Raw genomic sequence first — 19,866 nt, 5'->3', positions numbered from 1 at the left:
CACCTCCCTTTTTCTGAAAAGAATAAAAATACGTCACCACCACCAATACCGAACGGGGAAAAAGAAAGAAAGGAAGACGGTCAGTCGGCTCATTTGGAGTTTTGCGAAACTGAATTAATAGGCTCATAAACAGCAATACCCTTCTCCTTGTCTAACTGGTCCTGCTCAGCACGGTGAACGCGCCCAGCCTCGGCCATCTTCCTCAGCCCCCTGATGTAAAAAGTCTCGTCTTCGCCACCGAAAGTAAGCGAAGTGGCGCGGCGTTTTTTCAGAGACGCGTACGAGCCGTGCAGGTATCTGTTGTTTTTCAGTTCGCTGATGTCATATTGCATTTCCCATGTATCGGTGGGTTTTAGGAAGTTGGGGCGTGCGACGGTTCTGCCGTTGACGCGGTTGGTGATGGTGAGGGTCATGCCCATTAGTGGCGGCAGGTTTGGGTCTTCTTCGTTTGCGATCTGGGTGGTGGACCTGTCGTCGTCGAGAGATGCGGTTGCGGTCTCGGATACGTCTTCTGCACTCGTTGTGGATTCGGCGTCTTCAGATACAGTGCCACTCTCTGTAGACATAACAACTTCCTCATCTCTTTCAGCAATAGCCTCAGCCGCATCAGCAGCCTCGATTTCGGCTTCAAATCTAGTCTGTTCTTCTTGCTCTGCGACCCGCGCGGCTTCCTCGTCCTCCCCCTTTCCAACAAGCTCTGGATGGAGGAGTTCACGCTGCAACTTTTCGATCATATCCTTGTTCTTCTCCTGAATCGCCTTGATTTGTGCGTCCGTGACTGGCTCCGCGAAGATCCTCATGTGCGGCACTTTCCCCTCACGCGTTTCAAAGTGTAGACGTAGCGACTTTCCAGGAAATTTGGCCGTAGCCTTGTCGAGGATAATATTCCACAGTTTGAGACTCAACTGAAACTCCCTGTCGCCTAGGGTCTGGTCTTCCTGCCCGTGCAGTGCCTGGTCCATTTCTGCTAGCGAGATATATTGAAAGCCAAAGATGCGCTCAATGTTATGGAAAGCCACAAAGATACCGTCCATGCGGCCAACTCGCACTTGCAGAGAGTATTTGAGGAACGCGGCGCGGATCATGTCGTAGTACTCCCGTTCAAACGATTCCCACATGCCGAACCGGTTTTTGATCTCGTATCCCATGCCCTTGCGGAAGTTTTTCACGTCCATTCGAATCGATACCACAGCACGCGTCTTCAAGTCAAACATGCCGGTTCCGGGCAGTCTGGGGTCGTAGCCGTCGAGCTGAGATCTCATGATGAAATCGCCGATTGTGGAAAAGTGGTATGCCTCTGGGATAGCTCGCTCTTCTTCCGCTGAGATTTTGTTCTCGCTGGACTTGCGGTACCGCTCGAATTCCTCCTTGGGTAGAGTCAACAGTTTTTCCATGGATTTACCAAGATTCATCAAAACGTTGGCGGTGTCAAACTCTTTATCCGCATCAATGGCATAAACACCATCCTTATAATGAAGAAACATCGCAGCAGGGCTTCTCAAAAGCCGTGTGAAAGTGAGCAGCTTATCAGGAAATCCTGCCGACACCATGTCGCGGTTGATCGGTCGCCATTGGGATAGGAGATAGTGGAAGTGAGAAAGAACTCCCGTCATGCTGGACGAGGAACCAACGTATTTCTTATTGTAATCGCGCGCAAGCTGTATAAGAGACTCGTCTTTGGAAGATGTGATATATTCCTTCAGAGCCTCAAAGTCAAATTCCGATACGGGCATAATGTTGTCCAAATAGGGATCGAAATTATAAATCCGTGTACGCGGGTCACGAAGGTGATAAACGCCGGGACTAGTAGGGGAAAATGTTAGTTTCTCTTTCTCTTTTATTTTTTCTTCATGGTATGGTCAATACTTACTTGAAGATAACTCTATCCAATCCAAAAGACAAGTTGGGAACAGGTGCTGTTTCGACATCAAGTGCTATCCTGGCGTTAACAGCAAGGCCAATGTAATAGTTGAAGACAAATCACTTACCAGTAATATCTTGGCCCATTGACTCGATAGACCCTTTATGGTTCTCAAAAACATGATCCTTCAGGCCCCATATTTGTTGAGACTTGGGAAGTTGTGCAAGATCCTTTTTCTTCCGGGATCTCTCTGCCATTTCCGATCTCGCTCTGGATAACCTTTTGGCTTTCTCCTCTCGCGCTTTCAATCTCTTTTCCGCTGCCATTCTCCCTATGATCTTTTTGGGTTGCTCCTCCTTCTCGTTGAATCTTTCTTGCAATTTCAAGAGTAGAGGGCTGCTACCTGGATCGTCTCGTTTGTTCTTTCTCTTCTTCTTCCTCGATTTGACCCTGGACACGATATCGAGTTGCTCGTCCACAGAAGCATTGTCGGACTCGCGATTTGTCACGGATGCCGGGCTATTTCCCTCGCTGGCTGCTGGAGTACCAGTCGACTAGAACAGACAAGGTCAGTTTTTGGTGGCAACAAAAGTTGTGGGAGAGCGACGAGGGATCCTTGACTTACAGGCGGCTCTGAATGCGTCGTGGCTTCATTCTGGGATTGTGCGACGGAAGATGAAAAGGGTTGTTTTGTTATATCGGCTGCATAGTAGTATCGACTGAATCGACATGGCCTTTTCGACCCTAACGAATAGAGAACATGGCTGTCAACAGGCCTCGAAAAAGACCGCAGCGTCGATTGAAACATCCGCGGTAAATGGAAATGAGCTATTTCTGTGAGTAAATAGCAATCATAGGAGACAGAATAGAAAGAAAAAACTCGACAAGCATCAATTCGAAGCTGATGATGGTCGCGCTTGCTTTCTTTGGGGTAAAAAACCAAAAAAACGCGTTACTCCTGGGCACACCGCCTTCCTGATTGGGAATAAATCAGAGAATATCGGGACCCACATGCGTGCCTCTGATTGGCTGGGCCTCGATAAGGCTGGTCTGCGAAATCGGCAGCCAATCACATCGCTCGGATGGGAGGATTCTTCTCTAGAAAATGTCTTTTTTGGCTCCTCGTTGTCGAAATATGGCCGGTATGAGGAGTTTTAGTAATTCAATCGATATATAAGCCTCCTTTGCGCAACCAACACACACGTGACAGTCACCCGTAGACACAGCAGTAGAACTGGCAGGCGCGATACGCCGCGGGGTCGGAGAAACGCACCTGCCGTCCCAGTGGAAAAAAAGTTTCCAGGCGCAGCAAGAGCTTCTTCTTTTTCTTTCGTCAAGCAATTCCTTGGCCGTTCTCGCTGGTATAGAGAAGCCTGTAAGTTCCCAGTCTTTGCATGCTATATTGCCCATTTTCTTGATATTCTTGAGCCTTCTGTTTGAACTGCCCTTGGCTTTAGGGTTTCTTCCTACCCCGCCGCATTTCATACTAGAATTTGATTTTCTTCCAACTGCCTCCAAGGATCGTGCATCGTTCACTCTGACATGAGGTTTACATCTCATGTAGACTTGATGGCCCAATCTTGACGCATTATTTACCATCTCCTACTTTGCATTGTCTAACATAACTTGATAGTTCAGGGTCACCTCCGAAGATGCTCCGAGAAAGATTGCGCGTGCTCGTTGTCGGCAACGGTGGTCGTGAACATGCCTTTGCGTGGAAACTGAGTCAATCACCTTCGGTCGATGTTGTCTACGTCGCTCCTGGAAACGGCGGAACTGGTTCGGGATCATCACAAAAGGTTGTCAATGCGAGCGTCAAATCCGACGACTATCCCGGCCTAGTCGCCCTAGCCCAGAAGAACAATGTCAACTTGGTTGTCCCGGGCCCTGAGGCGCCTCTGGTCGATGGTATTCAGGGATATTTCCAGGCTGGTAGGGCACCATTGAAAGTTCTCCAATTTGGATTGACATGTTTCTAACTACTGGGTTCTTGGTTTAGTGGGCATCAGATGTTTCGGTCCATCAAAGACTGCAGCACAGATGGAAGGCTCCAAGGCATTTTCCAAGGACTTCATGAAGAGGCACCAGATCCCAACAGCCGCGTACGAGAACTTTACCGACTACGAAGCGGCTCGCAAATACCTTGACTCGGTGGATCACAATGTAGTCATCAAAGCCAGTGGTCTGGCTGCGGGTAAAGGCGTCATCATACCCACAACGAAAGAAGAGGCACACACCGCGCTTCGAGAGATTATGCTTGACCATCAATTCGGAGAGGCTGGGGATGAGGTTGTTATTGAGGAATATCTCGATGGAGACGAGCTGAGTATCCTGACCTTTAGCGACGGTTACACTATCCGGTCTCTTCCACCAGCTCAGGATCACAAGCGTATCTTCGACGGTGACCAAGGGCCAAATACAGGAGGCATGGGTTGCTATGCACCAACAAAGATTGCTTCGAAAGAGGTCCTCGCGCAGATCGACCGCAACATCGTCCAGCCTTCAATCGATGGAATGAGAAGAGAGGGTATGTGATTTGACTATACGTAATTACAAGTATACGATTGCTAACCACCGGACACAGGTTTCCCGTTTGTTGGAATTCTCTTCACCGGTTTAATGATGACCAAGGATGGACCCAAGGTTCTCGAATACAACGTTCGCGGCGGAGACCCTGAGACCCAGACTTTACTTCCTCTTCTCAGCAGCGACACCGATCTTGCCGAGATTATGGTTGCATGCACAGAACACTGGCTAGACGGCGTTTCAATCGTTATCCAACCCAATTTCTCAACGACTGTTATTGCAGTAGCGGAAGGATACCCTGGCTCATATGCAAAAGGTCGCGCAGTCACCCTGGACCCTGTTCCACAGGACACCATAGTCTTCCATGCAGGCACATCTCTTGTCAATAACGAACTGCAGGCCACGGGAGGTCGTGTCATTGCGGCAACCTCTGTGGCTTCTACTCTCGAAGAAGCAGTTCGTAAAAGTTACGAGGGTATCGCTACTATCCACTTTCAAGGCATGCATTATCGCAAGGATATCGCCCACCGTGCTTTCCGCAGTCCTGCACAGGAGAAAGAGAGTCTTACATATGCCAGTGCTGGAGTCTCAATTGACGCCGGCAATGCTCTTGTTAACAAGATCAAGGCATCGGTAGCCCGTACTAGCCGACCAGGATCTGATGCAGTCATCGGCGGATTTGGAGGCACATTCTCTCTAGCAGCAGCCAACCCGGCCTACCACCCAGATTCTCCCACAGTGATTGGAGCCATTGATGGCGTTGGGACGAAACTGAAGGTTGCACACGCTGTTGGCGTACACAACACAGTCGGAATTGACTTGGTTGCAATGAACGTCAATGACTTGGTCGTCCAGGGGGCCGAGCCGCTGTTCTTCCTAGACTGCTACTCGTGCGGGCATCTCGACGTCGAAACAGCGGCCGCGTTTGTCACCGGAGTTGCTGAGGGCTGTGTCCAGGCTGGATGCGCTCTCATCGGCGGTGAAACTGCGGAAATGCCAGGACTCTTCCTGGATGAGGCTTACGACGCCGTGGGAGCTGCCGTGGGAGCCATCAACACACAGGGCCCCAATCGCCGCACCATTCTCCCCGACACAACAGCCATGAAACCGGGCGACGTTATCCTGGCACTCGCCTCCGATGGCGTCCACTCCAACGGGTTTTCGCTGGTGCGCAAGATTGTCGACAAATCCGGACTGACCTACCACGATCCCGTGCCTTTCCCCTTCACGTCATCAATCTTCCCTAACCCAGTCCTGGGCACCGCCCTTCTCACCCCAACACGCATCTATGTCAAGCCCTTGCTCAAGGCTCTCGCCATTCCATCCTCGCAGCATGCCCCGGCGTCGTCTGCGGCAATCAAGGGTATGGCACACATCACGGGCGGCGGCTTGCTCGAAAACGTGCCTCGCATGCTACCACCCACGCTGGCCGCGCACATCGACGTTTCGGCCTGGAAATTGCCTCCCGTGTTCCAATGGCTGAAGAACACTGGTAACGTTTCGTCACACGAAATGTCACGCGCCTTCAACTGCGGTGTCGGTATGGTTCTCGTCGTAGACAGGGACTGTGCTACGGCTGTGCGCGAATTGCTCGAACGGGAAGGCGAGACGGTCTATCAGATCGGAGAGCTCAAGATCAGACATGACCGTGAAGAGGGTTGTATACTGGATGGGTTAGCAACATGGGATTCGTGATTATGATGACGATGAATGTTTATATCAGTTGATTTTTGGTTTTGGTTTTTCCCCCTCTTCAAAAGAAAATACTTTGTTGCGCTAGGTTTGGCTTGGTATATAATGTTAGAAAAACGCAAGTGAGCTCTTACTGAAAAGCAATTTTATATCCACCAAGGACGTCCGAGTAATCAAAAGGCCTACTACGTATCAAAATAATAGCTTTACGAGAAAATCGTGAAATTGAAAAATGTTCCACTTCGCCACAACGCAACGACTAAGCTACATAGCCCCTGAAACTTTTTTTGTTTGTCGGCTCCAACAAGAAACGTTTGTATGATTCCATAGAGAAAAAACAAAAAAAAGAGATGAATAAATGAATAAAGAAAAAAGGGAAGCTGAATAATCAATTAAGTGGTTCGGTGTGTAGAACAACCAGTCCTTACAAGAAAGGGGTTCCATATGAAAAGAACTTTCGTCCCGTTTTTTTTTTAAAAACCTTCTCTATTTCCAGTACTGTTTGTCAAAACCCCATCCACGCCTCATTATCACTCACATAAACCGAACACGTGGTCTACCAGACACCAACGCATCCGCGTTACATTTTCGTACACCAAGGTAAGAAGAACAGACAAGGTAGTAGCAGCCGAGCAACCAATCGGCGAAGCGCTGAAAGGAAGAATAGTCAGAATAAATGTCTAGATTTTATTATTTTATTTAAAGAAAAGTTGCAAGCATACCTTAGAAGCACTTGCGGTGGACAATGGAAGGACCGCTCTCGTCGTACTCCTGCTTCGAGATCCACATCTGTTGGAAGGTGGACAGAGAGGCGAGAATAGAACCACCGATCCAGACGGAGTATTTACGCTCAGGAGGAGCAATGATCTTGATCTTCATCGAAGAAGGAGCAAGAGAAGTGATCTCCTTTTGCATACGGTCGGAGATACCTGGGTACATGGTGGTACCACCAGACTAGAGAACAACAGTTAATTTCCGATGTTCTACACCAAGAAAGAGGATTTGAAAGCTTACCATGACAATGTTTCCGTACAGATCCTTACGAACGTCGACATCACACTTGATGATGGAGTTGTAAGTAGTGACGTGGATACCACCGCTTTCCAGACCGATAACGCTGGGCTGGAAGAGAGCCTCGGGGGCACGGAATCGCTCGTTACCGATGGTGATGACCTGTCCGTCGGGCAATTCGTAAGACTTCTCCAAGCTGGAGCTCTGGGAAGCGGTCTGGATTTCCTGCTCAAAGTCGAGAGCGACGTAGCAGAGCTTCTCCTTGATGTCACGAACGATTTCACGCTCGGCAGTGGTGGAGAAAGAGTAACCGCGCTCAGCGAGAATCTTCATGAGGTAGTCGGTCAAATCACGGCCAGCCATGTCAACACGGGAGATGGCGTGGGGAAGGGCGAAACCCTCGTAGATGGGGACAACGTGGGTCACACCATCACCAGAGTCAAGAACGATACCAGTGGTACGACCGGAGGCGTACAGGGACAGAACGGCCTGGATGGAGACGTAGAAGGCAGGAGCATTGAAGGTCTCGAAGACAATCTGGGTCATCTTCTCTCGGTTGGACTTGGGGTTGATGGGGGCTTCGGTCAAGAGAACGGGGTGCTCTTCGGGAGCGACACGCAGTTCGTTGTAGAAGGTGTGGTGCCAGATCTTCTCCATGTCATCCCAGTTGGTGACGACACCGTGCTCAATGGGGTATCTCAAGGTGAGGATACCACGCTTGGACTGTGCCTCATCACCGACGTAGGAGTCCTTTTGACCCATACCAATCATGATACTGCATACAGATGATCAGCGGCGAATTTCTCGAGCGCACGAGGAAGGGGAATCTGAAGCCCTCCCTCGCACAGTTGCAGCCACACACGAGGCACGGCGGGAAAACTTACCCATGGTGACGGGGGCGACCGACAATGGAAGCTGTGGAGCCGTCAGTATGCCACGTTTATTTTTAAAAAATTTGGGTTTCTTTGACCACACATGCTCGCACGAGGGAGAGCGATAGCCAGGACGTAAGGGTCGCCCGAGACTATCGCTCGAGTTCCTCGGCAGCACATTTTGGACGAGGGTTGGACTTACGGAACACAGCTCGGGGCGCATCATCACCGGCGAAACCGGCCTTGCACATACCCGAACTAATTACAGCCAGTCAGTCAACGATTTCACGATAGCAGTGGTGGGGTGGTGCAGAAAACACGAGTTGCCCGCAGCAGACGGCCGCCCGCTATGGTGGCTCGATGCTGGCAGGCAACAAGCCTATTTTTTCTTGCTCGGGAATATGTCCATCCCCCCCCAAAGGGAATCAGGGCAAACATACCCATTGTCAATGACGAGGGCGGCGACTTCCTCTGTTCACCAAGGAGAAGAATTAGCATGGATGACAGCAATAGGGATTTGCGCAAGGGAGGGTGGCGTTGGGGGTTGTGTGGGCGAGCGAAGCCGCTGAGGTGTCATGAACGGGGGAGAGGGGGGATGGGCGGAGGGGGGACCAGGGCGGGCTGGCAGCGACATACCTTCCATGGTGACGATTGTGTGATGAAGCGAAAGGTGAAGAGAGAAAAGAAAATATACGACGAGGGACGAGGGAGAGAGTTGGGGAGATGGCGGAGGGTGGATATAGAGAGACACTCAAGTCAGGGAGTGGATGATAAGGGAAGAAGTGGGAAGCGAAGCGGCAGTGGAGCTGGGTCGAGTGTGTTTGCACCTGCTTGGGCTAAAGGAGTCGGGGCTGGCGGGCGGTGGGCGGTGGCAGGCAGTAATAACAATAATCATGCAGACCGACACCACAACACACACACACTTTACAACACAGCGACAGCAACACGCACGCTCTCTCATGCATCCAGCCCACCGGACAACTACCGCTACGAATTTATCCTCCTGGTATCTCCATGCGGCCGGATTCCTGCGATTTCCTCTCTGTTGAGCCTGCCGGTTAGCTAACTGGAACTAGTTCAGCTAGGCTGGGGCCTCGACACTGTCCCTGCACAGCCCGTTGTGGGACAGCTGCCCGCTAATCAAGATTCATAACATGTTCCCAGCTCGAAGACATCCAGAAAAAAAGAGTTCATTGTTTTGTCGGTATCCAGGCGTGGAGCCGCTGGTCGGCCAGGCATACACATATCTGAAACTGTAGCACCCAGTCACGAGTCCGAACTATTGTTCCACGCTGGGTCGGTGGTGGCAAACAGCCCTGTGATGACGCCGCAAGAGGCAAGACGACGAAGAATCCATTACTGATATCTCGCTGCCTACAAAAAGAGAGCTTCCGCTGGTGCTGCTGACGGCACGGTCAACAGACGCCGCGCGGACCTGGAGTTGAATAGCTTCAGGCAGCCGGCCTTTTTTTTTTTTTTGGCGGCATGAAGCTGGAAAGATGATGCCCATCTTGGCCTCTATTCTAGGTCCTAGGTCTTAGCGAGACCAGTCTTAGGTTCGTGGCAACGCTTACCGCCATTTTGCCAAGGTTCTTTCAGCCATGCACAGAGTTGGGGCTAGAGTCCTGCGGGGTCAAGGCTCGAAATGGTATCATGTAGTGCTCGATGCCATGTAATAATAATCGTAAAATTTTTAACTCGTTGCATGCTCATGACTGGCTGGATTTACCTGTGTAGTTCTTGTGCTTTATTTAATTTAGCAGGCTCTTAAATGAACAACATCTCGTCCACTCGACCAGCTGTCTGTTTTTCTATCCTGAAAATCACAAACATTAACATTAACATTTTTATTCTATTATTCTACTAATAATAATATTATTGTTGAATCGATTTCATTCGATCGTCGCATACCAATAATAAGCATGGTGTTTAGCTGTTCGCCGCATCCGATTGGCCGAAGCCCATGGAAGGTGGGCGTAGGCTCGAGAAGGCTCGAGGAATGACTTCATTTTTTTTACTTTTATACCGCAGTCCACCACACCCCGCTTCTACACACTCTCGATCACCAATTACTCGATTATCAAATTACTCGACTGCGTTCAACTACTGCCTCAACCATATATTAATTTTTTAAAGCATGGACCGCGGCTTGAACGAACTGCTCAAATGGGGCGTCGAGAATTCCGGTGCCTCCAGGCAGCCAACAGATCCCAGCGATCCTTCAATAGTGCCGCCGCCGACGACGCGCGGTCTGAATGAGGATGCTTTGAAAGCGTTAATGGGCGGCCCATCCGATGCCGATCTCATGAGGGAATCCATGGCTGCCTTGCTTTCGGACGAACTCGACCTGGACAACAAGATGGTTGCGTTTGACAACTTCGAACAGCTGGTCGAAACCATAGACAATGCCAACAATATGGAGCCTCTTGGCCTATGGACGCCTCTTGTTGGCCTTTTGGGACACAAAGAAGCCGACATGAGGCGCATGGCTGCATGGTGCATTGGAACTGCAGCGCAAAACAATGAAAAAGCCCAAGACAAGGTATGGCAACTTTTCTGTAAAATCTACATGCAGTGTTTCAGTTGTGCTAACCTATACCGCAATACAGGTGCTTGTCATGAATGCTCTCCCTACTTTAGTATCTCTTGCGACTACCGACTCGGACAGCAAAGTTCGCCGGAAAGCCATCTATGCCCTTTCATCTGCCGTCCGCAATTACCAACCCAACATGAATGAAGTACTGTTACACCTGCCGGCGGATTTTAAACCAGCAGAGACCGTCGATTCGGGGGACATGGCTGCGATTGATGCGATTATGGAAAAACTGAGAAACGCGCCTTCATGAAGCTGCGTTGCGGGATGTGAAAAATGATAACCCAAGAGTGGCTCGCCACGCATTTCTTTATGCGATGCGCCCAATGCACAAGGATGGCTCTGCTTGATTCGATGACGGATCTCGCAGGCTTTTGGCCTATTCCTTGTGGCAGTTTTCTGAATGCCAGTGTAGAGAGCGGGGTCTACACGGTCAGAAAACGTACAACTAGTTCTAGTTTGAAGTCGCACTGCAGTTGCGACCAACATTTTCCAGTCAGCCGAAACTGACGGGACTGAAAATAAACACCAGTTGCCATTCAACATTCAATAATTGCTATAATTTTGTGGACTTGTAGTTTGTCTCTTGCGCATGACAAGGTAGTAGTACATGGGAGTAGTATCATTGGCTAGATTGGATTATGTAAGATTCTAGCTTCCCTTTAGGCTTCCGACATCATCATCACCTCGAGCTGTCGACCATGAACAACCAACTCGCTTTGAGCACGCGCAAATAAACGATATTTCCGACCGACCACGTTCATAATAAATACCGGCACGATGGAATCCGAGAGCCGCCTTTGGCGATTTTCCAAGCCCGAGTGGCTCAATAATTCTGCGATCCGCACCACGGGCGTCTACACCTCTGGTGCGCTGGTACGTTTTCTCTTGATCCCTCTCTCTCGGTTTATTCATTAGACGCTCTTGCCATGGTGTATACATACTAACACTATTCGGTACCAGTTCTCGATCGGCTTCTTCTTCCTCGTCGATGCCGCCGCATTCTCGATGAGCCCCAAGAACGGCTCCAAAGTGCATGTCAAATTCGTCGACTGGATTCCCGGCATCTGCTCTGCGCTGGGCATGCTTGTGATCAACTCGATCGAGAAGGCGCGCCTGAGCGCCGACAGCTTTAGTTATAGTGGCGGCGGAGTGGCATGGAAGGCTCGTTTCGTGCTGTTCCTTGGGTTTGCGCTGCTTGCGGGGGGGTTGGCTGGGAGTGTGGTAAGTCTATACACACATACATATCCATACACATAGGCGAAGCTAATACAGTAAATTTCGATAGACGGTGCTGGTTCTGAAATATGTGATGAACAACTACCCTTTGCAGACAACGTACTTTGGCATCGCAAACGTGATTGCAAACAGCCTTGTCATGCTAAGGTATGTCCTTTTACTTTATTATATTCAAAGCACTTGTGCTAATACTTTTTCAGCACGGTTGTACTGTGGATATCGCAAAACCTCGAGGATGACTATACCTACAACCTGGCTCTATAGGATGTACTGCTGCAACCCACGTAGCAATTAGTAATTTGTCCTCGGGACTCTTTTCATCCGCGAATATTCTTTATTATCATTTTCTACGCGTGGCGTTTGGGACTTTTAGCTATGTATTTAACATGGGAAAGATATGCAATGCTCATAGCTTCGCCATTACGTTATTCGGTGAGATCTTGACTTGAGCGATTACTTTTACAGTACAGGGTATTTCCTTTTACTTTGTATGATAATCAATGAACATCACTTTTACTAGATTAATCTAGCTCGTATAGCCCGTGAAACCCCACAGGCATGTAAACGTTTTACTTTATGTACAGTAACTACTATAAGTGGTATATACATTCGATAGATCATGTCATCATCAATCATAAATCTTTCAGAAATCTCTTCACCCAGCCGGTCTGAGCTGGTCATCGCAAAACAGCTTGAGAATTTCATCAATCACATTCGTCGCGGTATCTCTAGAGAGAACAGCCGGCCCTGTTTTTTGCATTCCTCTGGCGGAATCCCTGCTGTCGTCACTATTTAAAATAGTGTCAGTCTTTAAGTAATGTCGAAGCGCAAAGGTGGCGGCTTTGTATGTTGCGTGGTACATTGCTTTAAAGTCGTCTTCGTCGGTGACGGATTGCCTGGAGCAGTCTTCTGTCATTGTAGGCGTTATAGCACCGTCTTCGCCGATTCCGTCTAGGTCGCTGTTATTCACAAAAGGCGCAGGTTTAGAGGCGGCACGATTAGGTTTTCGGTGATATCCATACAACCGCATGCCGGTCAAGATGCTGCGTGTAATCACATCTTTGTTGCTTGCAACAAGCATCTCTCCGGTCTTGGGGGACGAAGACGACAATGCTGTTGCTGCTTCATTATAAGACGCCAGGTTAGAGGTTGGCGCGATAGATCGGCTGCGTTCGAATTCGTGGAATGAATGCGACCCGCCGTCGTTCTTACTTATCATGCGACGGGTTTGCTGCTGTAGTCCTCTTGATGAGCTAGGCCGGCTTTCATCGGCAGCAACACGCGTGTTGTCGAGTCTGGCGAGTTGATTACCGCCAATAGATAGCGAGCGAGCTCTACGCAACCCGCCAAGTCTATCCAGACCAGACTTATTGTTGTTGTTGCTGCTGCCGTCGTCGGTTGGTTCACGTTTGATTTTCAAGGGTTGGGTCTGGTGAGTCTGCGATTTCGTGGCCATCATCTGCGCCACCGCTTGTCCGCCATACTGCCGTACGCGCCGATGATGCTGTGCGGCAGTTTCGAAAATTGACAGCATTCTTTTCCGCTTCGGAGTTGGCGAGCGCAGGTCCGGAAGAAATTGTGCAACAAGTCCGTCCTCACCGCATGATCTGCTGTTTTCCCCTTCAATGGGACTTGACGGCGGCGAGGGCAGGTCCTGCGCCTTTTGCACGTACGATGTCGCCAGCGGAGCGGCATATATTCGTAACTCTCGTCTTCTTGGCTCGACAAGTTGATCCCTCCCATCGCCAGAGGCTGAGTCGGAAGGAGAAGGCAGCGGATTCTGATCCGAGTTTGAGGCCGTCAAAATACCATAGACGAGCAGATCCGAAACGTTGTTGGTGCTGGTGTGTGAAACATCGCTAGTTTGCGAAGAACCCACTGTCAAGAGCAGAGCCACGGGACACTGGATTTCAACAGCTGCTCGCTCCATTTCTTCTTCTTGATCGTCACCCCATTCTTCCAGCCATAAGCTGCCCAGTAGCCTCGTCTTCAGCCATTCTGCACTTTCGACATTGGCTGTATGAACCTCGACGCTTGGTCCTGCGCGCGCATAAAGTGGGATTAGTGCCGGGTTGACAAAGCTATGGAACGACAGTCTAGACTTTGGCGGGATAGTATGGTCTCGTTTTGGAGTTGCGTTGACGAGTTTGATATCTGAAAAGTTTCGATCGTCAGCAGTGGAATCAATATGGGACGGGTGGTGCTCCGCGCGACAACGCGTCTGGGCACATACTCAGATCAAAGGAGCCGGTGGGGATGCTCCCCGACCACAAGTCCATCTTTTCTTTGAAAATGAGTGTTTCATTAGTTACCGCATGGCGACTTAATTTATCCAGTTTGCTGGGTGTTTTGTTGAAATCGGGGCGTTGATACTCGGTAGGGTTCTCCCCATCCCACGCGCGTCGGTCTATACGCCAGATCACGTGGGTCATTTAACAATTGGAACATAATTCGGAGTCTATTCACTATCTTTAGCGAGTATTATGATTTCTCAATAATTCCTTTCCATCATATAGTACATGAATCGATCAAGGTAAGAATTAAATCAAAAAAAAAAAAGAACGAGACGCGCTCGGAATAAGTCATTAAACAAACAGGCTCATCGCAAATGCTATCAACTTGAAACGTCTTGCCGATAACTTGAACGGAAAAATAGTATTACTAGCGATCAGCTCCCCATGCTCGTACATTCGCCTTAGAATTCCTCTTGTTCCCTGAAAAACATGCTGAAACTGATGATGGTGCCGTAGATGAGCAAACCACCGAGGATCGACATGACCATTGCGGGCACCTCAATGGCACCACTGTGAGCGAGAACGGTGGGAAGCGCTATTTCACAGTTAGCACATGCATATTCGATCTTATTTTATTCAAAAGAAAAACACCGCCCGAGGTTGGCCGTGTTTACTCTCGCAAACGTACCTATTCCCATAAGCACCAGGAACGCAGTCAAGAACCGACCAAAGTCGACCACGGCACTTCCGGAGCTTTCAATAAAGTCATCGGGGTTACCGCACTGACTGCAGATCCAGTTCGGTAGAGGCGCGATTATATATGTTGCAACGACAATCAAAGGAAGGAAGTTGTGCCATAGAGCTGCAGATAGGATGACGAGGAGGAAGCCGATCGCCAAGATCTATAACCAACAAGTCAGTCTTTCCGCTCCTTAAACTTCAGTCCAAGGCGAGTATAAACATACAAATGACAGAGCGATTATCGTGCGCAAGCCTTGCGTAGCCATGTTGAGGTTATCGCCGGTTGTGTCCAGCGGTGATGCGGAGGTTAAGCTCGAACAACGCCCAGGTCTGCGTTACTTGGAGGGTCGGAGGCTGAGGGGCCCAGAAGCGCCTGCAGTATATACGTATGTCCCGTGGCGAATCGCTTTTTCGAGGTTATCGCAAGTTAAATGGAAATGACGTTGAAGTGGCAGGCATGCGACGGGGTCGATGCCTACGGCAATGCGCATGCTACGTTCCTGAGGCTTGGCGCTGAGCTAGGCCTGCAAACAAGACAAACCGCTGCTTCCTCCTGCTGGATAATGAATCATTCACCTTTTGACCTCAGCAACTCTCTTGGTGTACTTGATGGTGACAAGCAAAGGTCTTGCCTGATCTTGATTGATAAAACAGCATTCCAAAATGGATCAGTCGCAAGATGTCAATTTGGAGGAGCTCTTCTGGCGGTCACCCCAGCATGTGCAAATGATGGGAGGATTCCTTCACTCCAATAACAGTACGCCAGTCTATTGCTTTAACAATCATATTCCCAACTAATAAAGGGCGTGTGAAAAAGTTATATTTTATTTTGCTGAATCGCCTTTCTTCGATGCCACGTCTAACAACGCCTCCCTCGCCATCCAAGCAAATTATAATGAAGCTTTGCGACACTTTTTGGAGACACGCGAGGTGTTTGAAGGCAGGCTCAAGACAATGCAAGGACTGGAGTTTATGGTCACATATGACCCTCTGCAAGACGCGGCGCAGTCCGATACAGAGTTTGCTCATACACCGTCGAATATCTGGGTGATACGCAAACAATTGAGACAGAAGCGGCCGGGGAAGGAGGATGATGTAGTCGTCCTTTCGACATACTATGTTGTCGGTGATGCAGTATATATGGCCCCTGCAGTTTCAAGTGTTGTTGGAAATCGCATAGTGAGTTTATTTATTTCCACGCATGTCAGCTGCTCTAAGACCGATGAATACTGATCTCGACAAACAGCTTTCTGCCGTCACTTCACTAACAAAACTTCTCACTGTCGCCTCTCCTCTTCCGATCTTCACTCCTTCCTACGGTCATGTCTACATGCCTCCGGGCCCTAAGGCAGTAGATGCGCCTCAAACAACGACCACAACAACTTCGCAGTCATCTCAACAGAGCAAGGAACTCACTCCGGTCCCAGACTCTCAAAGCTCCGCAAAGACTTTCTTGACTACTACCAGCACTACCTCTAATGCCAAAGATACATCATATCAGCATACGCGAAATCTAATGGAGGCCATGAATCTCCTTTCGCGATACGGCGACGAGTTTATGGATGAAACGCCTTTGTCCGGCGAGCCCGGCTCGTTTATCCTATCGAAAGCCAACGAGAGTACCACGGCCGCTCGACGAGTGGCCAAAACGACGACAACAACGAATATGCATGCGCCTGCAGTTCCCAGAAAGACGGGGACTCCGAGCGTGACGGAATCCTCTACTCCTGCAAAAGGCGGCGAGTAGGGATGGCCTGGCTAGACCTTTTGGCGCGAATTTTGATAATGTTTTTTTTTTGATAGAACAGGACAACTGCCTTATGATACCCGGGCGTGTAAAGCCCATGCTTTTATTTAACTATGTTCTTTATTATCTATCTTATACCCAGCCAAAAAGCGGAAGTCCAAAATCACGAAGCAAGCAGCGACATGCATATATACCTTGCTTCTGCTATAAACCATGACTCCAAGTGAGGTATTACTGAATGCAAACGATGAAACTACGTAATGCTCGAATCGGCGGTAGCATGCATTGATGCGGGGTCCAAACTGCATACTACATAGCCCGAGCCCCGCCAAATCTATTAATAAAGCCACAAGCTGATAGGTATGACTCACTCCTTTCAAGGCCAACAACACTAACTGGAATGAAGAAAAAATTTGTCAATTCACGAAAGATAAGAGGATCTAGCTCGGTACGAAAAAAGAAGAAAGAAAGGCGGTGTTAATTCAATACGGGTCAAATGATCAACCCCATCGGTTATAAAAGGATAAACGTGTGTAATCAACGTAATATGTATGGGTCTAACCAGCGGTGTTTTTTTTTTCTGGGAAGAATCCGGATTCGATATACCGGACTGTTCCAAATACCGTCGCCGGACCTTGGTAGCTCCTACTCTAAAAGGAAGTAGGGTCTTGCCTGTTTTTAGTCTTGTCAAAGATCGTCTCCAGTTCTGAAACCTCGACTTTGACAACTTCAACTTTTCTTCACAACTTCCCATATCAACACAAACTTCTAGTTCTACGATACAAATCGCAAACATGACGGTCACTACAGGACAACAGACCAAGCAAGCTGTAGTTTGCGTATTGTATGCAACCCCCCTCTCTTCTTTTTCTCGGTTCTCATAACTAACCAACTCAAAGCTGCGGCTCTGTCGGAGGCAATAACCCAGCACACCTCGAAGCCGCCGTCGCCCTGGCGCGAGCCTTTCACGAACAAAATGTACATCTCGTCTACGGCGGTGGTACACACGGTCTGATGGGCGCCGTCGCCAGAGAACTCGTGCGCCTCTCCGGACCAAAAGCCGTGCACGGAATCATTCCCAAAGCCCTCGTCAAATTCAAAGACGGGCAGCAGCAGCAGCAACAAGAGGACGGAAAAGTGCACGAAGGAGCAGGCAAAACGCACGAGCGCACCGTTCAGGAGACCGACAAGAGGACCGAACTCAACGAGACCGAGTACGGCCTTACCACCATTGTTCCAGACATGCACACTCGCAAACGGCTCATGGCAACAAAAGTGTTGGAAGGTGGACCGGGCTCTGGGTTTGTCTCGCTGGCTGGTGGGTTTGGTACAATCGAGGAAGTGATGGAGATGACTACGTGGAATCAGTTGGGCATCCACACGGTTGGCATTGTCCTGCTCAATATCAACGGATACTGGGATGGTGTTCTTGAGTGGATTCAGAATGCCGTTAGGGAAGGGTTTATCAGCCAGGCTAATGGCGAGATCCTTGTTCAGGTCCAGCAGGTCAAGGATGTCCTCCCCAAGCTGAGGGAGTATACGGCCAGTGTGGATCGTTTTCAATTGACTTGGGGACAAGAGTGATGCTCTTCGTCAAAAAGACTTGACTGATTTTCCCGTTTCTGACTACCCTAGATAGTACTTACTAGATTAATGACTTGAAAATACATATCCTTATGACACAAAACGTGATGGCGTAAGAATTCCACAATTAAGATTTTTTATGAAATCTATGTGAATGAGAAGAGCTCAAAACTACTGCGTGTCCACCTCCATCTCTCCTTCTTCCTCGCCACCCTCTGTGGCTCCATCCAAAGCTTCCAGCAGGGGACCAACGCTCTGGCCATCATAAAGCTTAAAAGTCTCGATTCTAGCCTTGGAGTCCTTGGGAGCAAGCCCGACAATACCGACACTGGTATTCTCAACCGTAAGCTCCTTGTCCTGAGAAAGCGTTTCCCGCAGTGCCTTGAGCCCGTGGTTGATCAGCTCATCCCGGCTGCTCTCGGGGAACTCATCCAGGTTCCTCTCTAAATATGTACGAGCCATCTGCGACCGTGCACCAATCGCACAGGCAAGCATTTCATGGGTTAGTCCCGATGGCTGAAACTCAAACAGATGAGGGCCGGCATCGTCCACGCCCGCAACGAGCAATCCAACACCGTAAGGCCGCTTGCCGTAGTGCTGCGTGTTTGTCTGCGCGCGATCGCCGATTTGCGTCACGATTCGGTCCAGTGGGATCGCGCGGCCGTAGGTCATTCGTGATCCGAGGGACTGCTGCTTCATGAAGTTGGAGAGGACACGGGCGTCCGATGACAGCCCGGCAATGGCAATGCCCATGTGCGAGTCGATTTCGATCACTTTTTTCTGGTACGACGACAGTTCCTCTGCATTGCGCTAGACGACAAAAAAGACGTTTTAGATAAAATAAGAAAAAGTTCACTTCATGGTTGATTCACCTTCAGTCCAACGAGGACCGCGTGTGTTTTGCTCACGAGCCCCACCACCACAGAGCCCTGCTTGACTGCTTCTTGTGCATATTCGACTTGGAAAATCCGACCTTGCGGAGAGCTGAAGCAAAATCACAAAAACATCAGCCACATGATGGGGAAAGCTTCGGGGGATAGCTTGCTCTCAGAGCGCTTACAAGGTCACCGAATCGTTATCGTAATTGTTTCTGAACATGGCTTTTTGAAGACAGAAATCCCTTGATGCAAGATGAAATCGACAAGAGGAAAATTGTCTCTTGGACAAGGGTTTGTTGTTGGGAGTTGTGTTGTGTTGGATATGAGATAATAATGAGAGATCATCGGCGAGGTCCAGGCAGGGCAGGCAGTGAGCGACTACGCGGTTAAGGGAAGCTTCAGTCCTCTTTGGGCCAAAGTGTGGCTGCCAAGACCTGAGGAGCCACATCTGCGGATTCACTGTGGCGCATTAGTACAGAAATACAGATGCCACAACTTAGGAACTTCAAGATTCTTGATATTGTCAGCTTGAATATTGATCATAATGTGGTGTGAAGTACATTTAATATGTGACCATACAACTATCTCGTTAGCCTTATATTAATGAGTATTTTGATTACATATACATTCTAAGTAGCATCAATATATATAACAGGGAGCAATCACGTTCAAAGGTTATAGTTGTACCCTGGACTTTTCAAAAACATCAATTCATTGAAATTCAACGTTGTACATTGAATGTTCTACTACATGTACACATGTAAAATTACCAGTGACTAGTTAACATACACATGCATGTGACACCGACATGGAAGCATTCTAGTATTTGAATATTGAACATTTGTCACACATGAAAACGAAATCCGTCTGCTGTAGCCACCCCCGCTC

The 19,866-nt window shown here is 49.1% G+C and overlaps 9 protein-coding genes across 9 annotated transcripts; 4 read left to right on the top strand and 5 right to left on the bottom strand.

Annotated features, from left to right (window-relative positions):
• Positions 1 to 89: 89 nt before the first annotated feature.
• On the bottom strand, positions 90 to 2,669 carry TRUGW13939_07166 (uncharacterized protein; the record flags this gene model as incomplete). The annotated part of the gene is made up of 4 exons (XM_035490308.1): positions 90 to 1,803; positions 1,871 to 1,934; positions 1,989 to 2,415; positions 2,487 to 2,669. 4 exons carry the CDS (start codon positions 2,667 to 2,669, stop codon positions 90 to 92), a joined length of 2,388 nt encoding a protein of 795 aa, XP_035346201.1.
• An 844-nt stretch (positions 2,670 to 3,513) lies between these two features.
• On the top strand, positions 3,514 to 6,082 carry TRUGW13939_07165 (uncharacterized protein; the record flags this gene model as incomplete). Its single annotated transcript, XM_035490307.1, has 3 exons — positions 3,514 to 3,793; positions 3,861 to 4,388; positions 4,446 to 6,082. 3 exons carry the CDS (start codon positions 3,514 to 3,516, stop codon positions 6,080 to 6,082), a joined length of 2,445 nt encoding a protein of 814 aa, XP_035346200.1.
• Positions 6,083 to 6,802: 720 nt separating this feature from the next.
• TRUGW13939_07164 (actin) lies at positions 6,803 to 8,605 on the bottom strand (the record flags this gene model as incomplete). The annotated part of the gene is made up of 6 exons (XM_035490306.1): positions 6,803 to 7,033; positions 7,094 to 7,865; positions 7,975 to 8,005; positions 8,165 to 8,220; positions 8,403 to 8,433; positions 8,599 to 8,605. 6 exons carry the CDS (start codon positions 8,603 to 8,605, stop codon positions 6,803 to 6,805), a joined length of 1,128 nt encoding a protein of 375 aa, XP_035346199.1.
• Positions 8,606 to 10,099: 1,494 nt separating this feature from the next.
• On the top strand, positions 10,100 to 10,808 carry TRUGW13939_07163 (uncharacterized protein; the record flags this gene model as incomplete). The annotated part of the gene is made up of 2 exons (XM_035490305.1): positions 10,100 to 10,504; positions 10,572 to 10,808. The coding sequence occupies 2 exons, from the start codon at positions 10,100 to 10,102 to the stop codon at positions 10,806 to 10,808; spliced, it is 642 nt and encodes a 213-aa protein (XP_035346198.1).
• A 527-nt stretch (positions 10,809 to 11,335) lies between these two features.
• TRUGW13939_07162 (uncharacterized protein) lies at positions 11,336 to 12,058 on the top strand (the record flags this gene model as incomplete). Its single annotated transcript, XM_035490304.1, has 4 exons — positions 11,336 to 11,431; positions 11,519 to 11,779; positions 11,844 to 11,941; positions 11,995 to 12,058. The coding sequence occupies 4 exons, from the start codon at positions 11,336 to 11,338 to the stop codon at positions 12,056 to 12,058; spliced, it is 519 nt and encodes a 172-aa protein (XP_035346197.1).
• A 391-nt stretch (positions 12,059 to 12,449) lies between these two features.
• On the bottom strand, positions 12,450 to 14,073 carry TRUGW13939_07161 (uncharacterized protein; the record flags this gene model as incomplete). The annotated part of the gene is made up of 2 exons (XM_035490303.1): positions 12,450 to 13,948; positions 14,028 to 14,073. 2 exons carry the CDS (start codon positions 14,071 to 14,073, stop codon positions 12,450 to 12,452), a joined length of 1,545 nt encoding a protein of 514 aa, XP_035346196.1.
• A 416-nt stretch (positions 14,074 to 14,489) lies between these two features.
• Positions 14,490 to 15,035, bottom strand: TRUGW13939_07160 (uncharacterized protein; the record flags this gene model as incomplete). Its single annotated transcript, XM_035490302.1, has 3 exons — positions 14,490 to 14,623; positions 14,717 to 14,930; positions 14,994 to 15,035. 3 exons carry the CDS (start codon positions 15,033 to 15,035, stop codon positions 14,490 to 14,492), a joined length of 390 nt encoding a protein of 129 aa, XP_035346195.1.
• Positions 15,036 to 15,432: 397 nt separating this feature from the next.
• Positions 15,433 to 18,100, top strand: TRUGW13939_07159 (uncharacterized protein; the record flags this gene model as incomplete). The annotated part of the gene is made up of 5 exons (XM_035490301.1): positions 15,433 to 15,526; positions 15,587 to 15,948; positions 16,016 to 16,512; positions 17,289 to 17,360; positions 17,416 to 18,100. The coding sequence occupies 5 exons, from the start codon at positions 15,433 to 15,435 to the stop codon at positions 18,098 to 18,100; spliced, it is 1,710 nt and encodes a 569-aa protein (XP_035346194.1).
• Positions 18,101 to 18,271: 171 nt separating this feature from the next.
• Positions 18,272 to 19,198, bottom strand: TRUGW13939_07158 (uncharacterized protein; the record flags this gene model as incomplete). Its single annotated transcript, XM_035490300.1, has 3 exons — positions 18,272 to 18,910; positions 18,973 to 19,084; positions 19,161 to 19,198. The coding sequence occupies 3 exons, from the start codon at positions 19,196 to 19,198 to the stop codon at positions 18,272 to 18,274; spliced, it is 789 nt and encodes a 262-aa protein (XP_035346193.1).
• Between the last annotated feature and the right edge of the window lie 668 nt (positions 19,199 to 19,866).

This window comes from Talaromyces rugulosus, chromosome IV (genome assembly GCF_013368755.1).
Source record: "Talaromyces rugulosus chromosome IV, complete sequence".
NCBI lineage: Eukaryota > Fungi > Ascomycota > Eurotiomycetes > Eurotiales > Trichocomaceae > Talaromyces > Talaromyces rugulosus.
This window is presented reverse-complemented; position numbering and strand designations above follow the sequence as displayed.